At 51.3% G+C, this 9,875-nt stretch overlaps 1 protein-coding gene across 1 annotated transcript in view; it reads left to right on the top strand.

The window, feature by feature from the left end:
• Positions 1-1,490: 1,490 nt before the first annotated feature.
• Positions 1,491-9,875, top strand: part of KCNK18 (potassium two pore domain channel subfamily K member 18) — a 12,612-nt gene continuing 4,227 nt past the window's right edge. The window contains 2 exon segments of the mRNA XM_007472295.1: positions 1,491-1,565; positions 4,120-4,261. Of these exon segments, the coding sequence (XP_007472357.1) occupies positions 1,491-1,565; positions 4,120-4,261 (217 nt within the window).

Below are 9,875 nucleotides of genomic sequence, written 5' to 3'. Positions count from 1 at the left end.
ATAAGTTTTCATCTCCTTTGGAGAAGCACCAAGGAGTGTGACTGCTGGATCATACGGTAAGAGTGTGTTTAATTTTATAAAAAACCACCAAACTCTTTTCCAAAGTGGCTGTGCCATTTTGCATTCCCACCAGCAGTGAATGAGAGTTTCTGTTGCTCTACATCCTCACCAGCATTTGGTGTTGGCAATATTCCAGATTTTGGCCATTCTAACAGGTGTGTAGTGGTATGTCATTGTTGTTTTAATTTGCAATTCCCTAATGACATATGATGCTGAGCATCTTTTCATATGTTTATTTGTACCTGTATGTATCCTTTGAAGTGTCTGTTCAGATCTTTTGCCCATTTTAAAATCAGGTTGTTCTTTTTCTTTTAAAAAATTATAAATTTTATTTTATTTCCCAGCTTTATTGAGATACAATTGACATATAACATTGTGTAAGTTTAAGGTGTACAACATGTTGATTTGATGCTCTTATATATTGCAAAATGAGGTTGTTCTTTTTCTTTTTATTGAGTTTTAAGAGTTCTTTATATATTTTGGATAAATCCTTTAACAGACCTCTCTTTTGCAAATATCTTCTCCCAGTCTATGGCTTGTCTTCTCATTTTCAGTAAGTTTTAAATTTCGTATTTTTAAATTTTAAATTCTAGAATATCTTTTTGATTGTCTTTTATAGACTTAAAGATTCTCTGTTAACATTGTTCACTCATCCGTTTGTCAACCTTTTCTTCTATCTTCTTTAACATGTTAGTTATAGTTAAAGTACTTGTTTGCTTACTTTAACATATGGATCATATGTGGGTCCACCTTTGTCTTGTTTCCCCATTTGATTATGTTCACAATTTCCTCTCAATATGTCTATCAGTTTTTTACTGGGTGCTGAACAGGCAGGATGGAAAGGGTGGGAACCTCCATACCCCAACATCCTAGGATAATAAAAATCACACAAAAAAAACCCAAACAAAAAGCAAACCCCCAAACAAGAACATCACCCCTTGAATTTATACAGTGCTTTAGAGTTCCCAAAGCACTTTGAAAGCTTTTTTTTTGGCGGGGGGCGGGGGGTGCTGCGTTGGGTCTTTGTTGCTGTGCGCAGGCTTTCTCTAGTTATGGTAAGTGGGGGCTATTCTCCGTTGTGGGGCGTAGGCTTCTCATTGTGGTGGCTTCTCTCATTGAGGAGCACGGGCTCTAGGCGTGTGGGCTTCAGTAGTTGCGACTCGTGGGCTCTAGAGCTCGGGCTCAGTAGTTGTGGCTCACGGGCTTGGCTGCTCCATGGCATGTGGGATCTTCCTGGACCAGGGATCGAACCTGTCTCCCATGCATTGGCAGGTGGATTCTTAACCACTGGACCACCAGGGAAGTCCTCAAAGCTTTTAATCTTTTGGCTTTCCTCATTCTTCCCTCACCAACCAGGATAACTAATTGCAGGCTATAATAAGTCATCTGCAAAAGGAAATTTTATGAAAGCCCTTATCAAAGACTCAGAGATGTGCATCTCCTTCTGCCAGTGTGGTGACTTAGCAGCAGTCTCAGGACGTTGTTGCTCTGTTAGTGTGGTTGTGGTCAGTTGTGTCCTCATAATCAATTCCCCCCTTCTTCCTGGGCAGTTGCCACCTGCTAGATGCTACATTTACATTTTCCAGATGACCTTGTGGCTGGGTGTGACAAAATTCTCATCAACTGAATGTGAGCAGAAGTGATGTGTGCAATTTCCATCTCACTGTCTTAAAAGGAAAGTGATTTTATTTTACCTGCATCTTATGCACCTGTGTTCTCTGCAAAAAAGCCACTTGTTTAGAAGGGGAAAAATCCTTGCTATTATTTCCATCTACCCTTAGCCCCACCTCCAGAACTAGAAAATTTGACCTCAGTCCAATCTATTACCATGGATGTGCTCTCATCTGTCCATTATTCATCTCCTCCTTTGATATATTTTTTAAATTAATTAATTTACTTATTTTTATTTTTGGCTGCGTTGGGTCTTTGTTGCTGCGCATAGGCTTTTCTCTAGTTGCGGCGAGCGGGGGCTACTCTTCGTTGTGGCACGCAGCCTTCTCATTGCGGTGGCTTCTCTTGTTGCGGAGCATGGGCTCTAGGTGTGTGGCCTTCAGTAGTTGTGGCGCATGGGCTTAGTTGCTCTGCAGCATGTGGGATCTTCCCAGACCAGGGCTTGAACCTGTGTCCCCAGCAATGGCAGGCAGATTCTTAACCACTGCGCCACCAGGGAAGTCCCCTTTGATGTATTTTGAATTCTTCTCTTTCATGAGGGCTGCTGGGGCCACTCGAGCTCACAGCATCCCTCTTTCTTCTGACTCCATAAGCCATATAGTGTTTGCATCTCACTTTGTAATTCATCCCTCACTATATTTAAGTGCATAAACCCATGTATCTACATCCTCTCCTTTGATGGACATTGGGATTTTAATTGCCCTCACATAATCTAGTCTCTAGCTGACCCTCAGGAATGGCTTCTTGTCTGGTCCATCTTATGCCTCATTAAGAGAGAGATTTAGGCTTCAGGAAGAGGCCTGTAGCTACCCTGTCTCACTTCCTTCCAAGGAAGAGGGTCTGGATAACCTATGGGACTGTAGGAAAATTTCTCCTTTCTAAAGACAAAAGAAACTCAGATCACCTCAAAGGTGTTTCATGTAGTGGAGAGTGGTGGCTGACAAAGGAAAAACAGACTCTAAAGTTCAAGGGAAGAACAGGGTCCCATGGTATGACAGGTCCTCAGCCAGGCTGCTAATGACCCCTCCAACCTGTGGGAGGTCCTTTCAGCGGGGGCGGACCAGAGGCTGATCACAGGTGGCAGAGTCTCCTCTCCGTGGCGGGTCCTACTCCTTCTCTCTGCATCTGTGCCAGACAGACACAAGCCTACTCAGATGCCCCAGGAGATGCCGTCTGCCATCAGACACTCTGAGCCATCACTGGGTCCAGACTGTCAACAAGTTCAGGGCTTTCCAAACCTGCCCACGCATCAGAGTCATCCAAGGAGCTGGTCTAAATACACATTCCCAGGCTCTTCCCCAAACCCACTTAATCAGGATCTCCAGGACCGGGCTGGGAATCTTATTTTTACAAAGTTTCCTGGGTGATTCTGATGCACAGAATGGTATAGGAAAACAGAGCTGCTCAGTAAGTGCTGGTTAGTGCAGACCCTGTGCCAAGTGTTTTTCATGCACTGTCTCACTTGATCCTCACACCCACCCTATGAGGTGGATATGAATTGTCCCCCTTTTACAGATCAGGAAACTGAGACACTGGGAGTTAAACAACTTGCCCAAGGTCACCCACTAGAAAATGGAGCCAGGGATTCAACCACAGACATTTAGATTCCAAAGCCATGTCATGCTGCCTCCCCCATGGGGAAACTGAGGCTCAGAAAGAAACCTCTTGTCCACGGCTACAGGAACTAGTCAGGGTCAGAACTGGGTCTAGATTGCAGGTGTCTGGACTCGCAGGTTGGTGCCCATTCAAACGAGTGGTGACTTCCTGCTGTGCCAGGCTCTGTGACATCTTCTTACAACTGTGCCAGCTGGCAGGTGACTTCTGGGATCCCTAAAACCCACTGGCTGCCAGGCCAAAGGTACCATTTGGACACCTCCCCGAGAAACTAGGGCCCCCAGGCCTGCTTCCGCCAAGTCTTCCCAGGCATCCTCAGCCAGCTGATCCCAGTATGATCACCACACTCCATCAGGCTTAATGGCTTCCAGGAGTGGATATGGTTTGCAATCACGCAAGAGCTTGCATTTCATAAAAGCCTTTTTCTTTCAGTTCTCAAGACCCGGGGAAAGAGACAGAGCAGAAGTTAGTAGGCCCCTTTGCAAGGCTCAGAAAGTTCAGAAAGGCCACAGGGCAATTCCATGGCTGAGCTCAGGCCGGACCCCTGTGGGCCTCTCTCTTGGGTGCTCAGCACACAGGGTTATGTGGCCTCCTAATCTCTGCAGGTGCTGGAGCAGTACCTAAACTGCAGAGACATTGAACAAAAGGTTCTGAGATCCTCCATTTAGTGTTGATGAGGGCCACAAGGCAGGGGGCGTGGTCCCTGGGGAAGACGCCCCTTCCCCTGGGCGGGACCTGTTTTAAAGGGTGTAACCTTCTCTCTCACGCTAGTAGTCTCTTTCTGGAGTTGAGGAAGGTAGGAAGCGGGGTCTCCGGAAGCTGCTGCAGAAGGTGAAGCCCCAGTGGTTTAGCGGGTCTGCAGACCGGTCCTTCCTGAGCTCACTCTTTTTCTGCTGCACAGTGGGTAAGTCCAGGGGCGAGGGCAGGCCTGTGAGAGAAAGCTGGGGTGGGGGCAGGGGAGAGGGGGAGGCGGACCCTTGGTGGGGATGCTGAAGTGTTCGATTCATTTAGTGCAAGAAACAGCTGTGGAGTGCCTACCCTGTGCTCAGGGAGACGGCAGTGAGCAGGGCTGCCACTGGCCCATTTGTGCGAATGAGAAGAGAATCCCCTTCCTTCAGGCGGGCATGGCCCCATTCCCGGGGCAAAGGCCCCAGTGAGCGAGGCGTGGGCTGCGTTTCGGCTTCTTCTTGTCTCCCAGTAAGTGCTCTTGTACAAAACACAACCTGCCGGGTACCTGCCTGGCCAGGTTCCCGGACTCGGGGGCAACCAAACGTGGTCAGTGTGATGCGCTCAGGGTATGGCGGGAGCACAGCTGCCCCAGCCTTGGGGCTGCGGAGTGGGTTTCAGAGTCACCAGCATATTGATGGCAGCTGGCCATCAATGGGAATGGAGGAGGGCACGGCGTGGAGAGGGAGGATGGTGTGCCAGAGCAGGACCGGAAGCGCCAACGATGAGGCAGAGGAGGAAGGGGGCCTGCAGCGCTAAGGAGAGAGCACAGTTGCCTGCAGGGGCCGTGCTAAGCTGCCTCCTTTAAAGCCCGCAGTGAATCAGGTCGGGGAGCCCAAGCCCAGAGAGGTGACATCAGGGGCCGAGGTCGCGCAGTGAGTGGAGCTGGTGCCCACGAGAGCTGTTGAGACTCCAAGTTCAGTGCTCTTTCCCCAGAGTAGGCTGCCAGCTGTGCAGGTCTGCGGGGTGCTGTGGAAACTCTGCTTACCCCTGCTCAGGGAGCCCCAGGGAGAGCCTCACCCTGCCTGGAAGCAGGGGCCGCTCAGATTCCTGTGTCCCGATAGAGTGGATGACAGTGTGCCCAGAAAGGAAGGACTTGGAGAGAGGAAGGAGCTGGCCTCACCCTGTTCCCCGCACTTGCTTTGTACGTGTCTCCAGCCTCCAAGCAAGGAAAAGACTCCTGTGCGACACATGGCCCTGGCGAAGTCCCTTCCGGAGCCCCGGGCAGAGGGGAGGGGGTGGAGGCAGAGCTGCTTTCCTACAGTGACCACTTGCACGTTTTAAGATGGGCTCTGTGGACCCTCAAAGCCGCAGATCCTCCCCTCGGTGGCTGCACAGAGGGTGGGCTCCTGTGTGACACCGCACGTTGGAACTGGGCTGTGGAGGTGGCCTTTGCTTCTTCCCTCCCTTCCTTCCTTCCTTCCTTTTTCCTTCCTTCCTTCCTTCCTTTTTCCTTCCTTCTCTCCTTCCTTCCTTCCTTCACAAATGCCGAACGCCTATGATTGCAACAGCAGCGGCTGCGCTGGCTAACGCATGTGTATTTATTTATTTATTTTTTAAATCTTTATTGGAGTATAATTGCTTTACAATGGTGTGTTAGTTTCTGCTTTATAACAAAGTGAATCAGTTATACATATACATATGTTCCCATATGTCCTCCCTCTTGCGTCTCCCTCCCTCCCACCCTCCCTATCCCACCCCTCTAGGTGGTCACAAAGCACCGAGCTGATCTCCCTGTGCCATGCGGCTGCTTCCCACGTGTATTTAAGACTCATCAGACTCCCTTTTAAGTTCTTCGTGATGATTAGCCCATTCACACCTCGCAACAACCCTGAGGTAGCTGTTGTTATTATTCCCACTCTCTGAGGCAAGGCAGGTCCACCATTTTTGCAAGGGAACACAGCTCATGTCTGTCTGGGTTCAGGCTGCCTGGGTCTTAACTTGAAACCCCACTGTCTCTCTCTGTACGTGACTTTTTCTGTGCCTGGCATGGGGCTGAACTAGCTGGATGCCTCCCCGCCCTGGTGGGCCTCCGAGTCTAATGGAGGCGGGAACAAGGAACAGCTAAGCACACAGACGTGCTCAAGAGGAGAAGCTTGGGCTGCGGAAGTGGGTGAAACAGGATGGGGGAGGGTGGTCCTGACTTTTGGGGAAGGGGGAGAGGCTTGTCTGAGGAAGTGACATTTGAGTGGAAGGATCTGTGGAGATGAACCAGGCAAAGAAGGCTGAGAGAGCTTTCCAGCCAGGCAGCAGGCAAAGCTCCGGGGCTTAGAGGCCCCTCTGAGGAAGAGACCACTGAGGCTGGCGGGCTGTGAGAAGCGGGGCTGGTCTTGCACCCAGGCACCGTGTCCCTGGGCCAGCATCGGAAGACCTTCTAGTAACTAAGGGCCCCAGCTTCCCTCTGCGGTGCAGCAGCAGGGTGGGCCAGGTGCAGGGGCCGAGCCAGACCTGGCAGGAGCCACCCCTGCTGGCGGTGAGGGGGTCACAGGAGTGGAGGTAGTGGAGCTGCCCTCGGCCACAGGTCAGGAGCTCCTGGGTCAGCGTCCCCACCAGGAGTGTGACTCATTGCGCAGCCCCTGCCCCTCTTGGGCAGTGAAAGGTACTGGGGCCCCATCTTCATTCAAGAGCGCATCAGTTCAAGAGAATACCGATCCCCGGGGGGCCTGAGCTCACAAAGGCCGTGGCTGGGCACTCGTCCCGGGGTCCCCTCACACTCGGGGTAGAGGTGGAGCACAGTGGCCAGCTGCGGACTCTGGGGGCCAGCCACCTTGGGTCAGAGCTGTGTGACCTCCAGTGAGCAATTTAGCCCGTCTGAGCCTTGTTCCCTAATCTGTAACTCCTCCCAGACCTGCCTCTGAGGGTCAGCGTAAGGGTCAGCTGCGACTGACAGAAAACCCAACACGGTTGGCTTAAACTGCAAGGAAAATGTGTCACCTCCCAAGTAGGAAGTCCAGTGGGGGACAGCTCTCAGGCTGCTTGACGTGCAGCTCAGCTGTGACATTGACTATCAGGTTCTCTCCATCCTGCTCAGCGGGTCACAAGATGGTCACCAAGGTCCACTTCCCGTCTGGGCATAATGGCATCTCATAGACAGAGAAAAGGCTGGCTGTCATAATCGGCAAGAAACTTCCTGGAAGCCTCCCACCCCCCAAGCCAGTCCCTGGCAAGGGGATTGGATTACCAGGATGACTTAGACGGATTGGCCCTATCTCTAAATCAGGTGAGAGAGCAGCAGCGTTCCAGGGAAAGATGGGGGAATGGCTGCTGGGTGGACAACCTGTGCCTACTGCAACACACTTTCTTAAATGGGCACATATGCTTGTGTCCAAGGGCGCCCCCATGTGGTTTCTTTCAGAACCCGTCTCATTCACCTGAATGTTGATCCAAGCAGGGACAGGTCAGGAGCAGAAAGAGTAACAGTAACTTAATAGCTGCACTGCTGAGCACTTACCAGCACCAGGCGTTGTGCCAGTGTGCTTTATATGCATGATTTTGTTTAATTCCCATGACAGCCCCGCGAGGTAAGTGCTGTGACTGTCCCATTCAGCAGTGACCTTGGGCTCTGGGAGGGAAGTCGTTTTGAGCAGGGTAGAAGCAGGGCACAGCTGGCCTTTTCAGGGACCCCAGACCTCCAGGGGATGCTTTGAGGAGCAACATTTACAGGGGATCAGCAAGCGCAAGGAAGAGAGTGGAAGCAAACAGGCTTGAGAGTATGGGGTTTCGTTAGATTTTTTCTCAAGAACAAAAGGGGACTGATCTAAGGCAGCGTTTTTTAGCCTTGGCACTACTGGCATCTTGGACTAGAGGATTCTCAGTGGCAGGGACTGTCCCGTGCATTCATTGTAGGGTGTTTGGAAGTACCCCTGTCCTCTACCCCCCAGAGGCGCCCACCTTCTCCCCTGCTGTCTTCGCCAGTTGCAACAGCCAAAGATGTCTCCAGACATTGCCAAATGGCCCTTGGCGGGCAAAATTGCCCCCTGTTGAGAACCACTGATGTAATGCAATGGTTATTAAAGCATGGTCCCTGGACCAGTGGTGTGAGCATCACCAGAGAGAACTTGTTAGAGATACAAATTAATTTCCAGGCCCCATCCTAGATCTACTGAGTCAGAAACTATGGATGTGGGACCAGTGATCTGTGTTTTAGCCAGTTCTCCAGGTGATGCACGTAGATGTTTGAGAAGCACTCTCCTGGGGCAAGTGTTCTCAGGCCAGGCTGCACATCAGTATTACCTGGATATCTTTTACACGCCCCCATGCCTGGACCCCACACCAATCACGTCAGACTTACTAGGGACAGACCCAGGCATCAGTATTTCTCAGAGCCCTCCAGGTGATTCTAATGGTAGTCCAGGCTATGAACCACTGACCTAATGGAAATGCATTAGCTTGGTTCATATCCCAAGAAAACGATGCTGCCACTCATGGTACAAGTCCATTAAGACCTTAAGCCATCCAGTAGTTACAGCTGGAAGAGGACAGGGGAAGGTTCTTCGCTGCCTGTAATCAGTAACGGTCCTGCTGCTAACACTGCTTCCTGTCCTGCATCTCTGGGTCACCTGAAATGCACCTGGCATTGATGCTGAAAAAGGGACCCCTGAAAGGTATGAGGTTGGTCAATCCCCAGTCATTCCCAACTGGATCAGCCCCCTTGGATTAGGAAGTGTACAGGCTGCTAAATACTCACAGGCTAAGTGGCATGGACTGAAGGAATTGGAATATCGGCATGCATTATAAGAAATAATATGATTTTCCATTATGCGTTTTAGCATTCAGTAATTGCGTAAGCAATACATTTCCTTCATAGGGGCCTGTGCTCTCTGAGACTTACTTCCTTGATGCGTTCTCTGCAATGTGGCATGTCCTCTGGATTGTAAACATTCCACCCAGAGGCAGCCACAATGACTTTGTTTATAATCCATTAAACCCACCTTTGCCAAGGAGAACATGCATGTGGAGGGAGGTCTTCAGGTGAGGGGTGCCCACAGGCTGTGGGCTGTGCGACTCCGGACGTGTCACCTGACTCCCCTGTCCCTTGTCTATTAAATGCAGTAACGACGGTGGTTGCCAGCATTAGGGGTTCTGCTATGCGGGAAATTCTGACTCTAAAAGGCACTTTACTCCATAAATCCTGTAAGAAATGTGATATTCTTTCCTTTAAATAAAATAGATCTCACCCTGGGACTCCATCCTGGAGGCTGGGGGGCTTTCACTGGGGAGCCTCTCCTGCCTTTCCTAGGGGTGCACGAGAGCTGGGGGCTTCCAGGCAACATCTGGAAAACAGGGTGGCTGCCTGCCCCCGGGCCCTGCTGCTGACACCCCTAAGGACTGCAAGGCCCGTGACAAACGCAGGAGCAGGGATATTTGCTGTCACCGGGGCCTAGGCTTCTGAGACTCCACGGCCAGGCCTCTCTGAGCTCCTGCCCCGCCACGAGGGGCTCCAGGCCCCCTCCTCTCTTCTCCGCTCTGGAGAATCTCTCCTCGCTCTCCACAATCACCCTGGCTAGAGCAAGCCACTCCCTGGTGTGCCTGAGGCTGCCGTGGTTTTAGCATTTAAGGGTTTACCAGAACATGAGACTTTCAGTCCTGGGCACATTGGGCCGCTGGTCATCCTCTCCGGGGCCCCCCTCTGTCCCCAACCCACTCCCTCTCCCTGAGACCCTTCCCCACCCCAATCTCCTCAGTGCTTCTGGGCTTTCACCGAAGCCTGGACAAGATGCTGTCCTGAGGTCATTTCTGCAACGTCCTCTCCCTGAGGGAAGGGCTGAGCTGCTGGAGACCTGCAGGGAACGGGCAAGGGAAAG

Source organism: Lipotes vexillifer, unplaced genomic scaffold (genome assembly GCF_000442215.2).
Source record: "Lipotes vexillifer unplaced genomic scaffold, Lipotes_vexillifer_v1.1 scaffold240, whole genome shotgun sequence".
Taxonomy (NCBI): Eukaryota; Metazoa; Chordata; class Mammalia; order Artiodactyla; family Lipotidae; genus Lipotes; species Lipotes vexillifer.
This window is presented reverse-complemented; position numbering and strand designations above follow the sequence as displayed.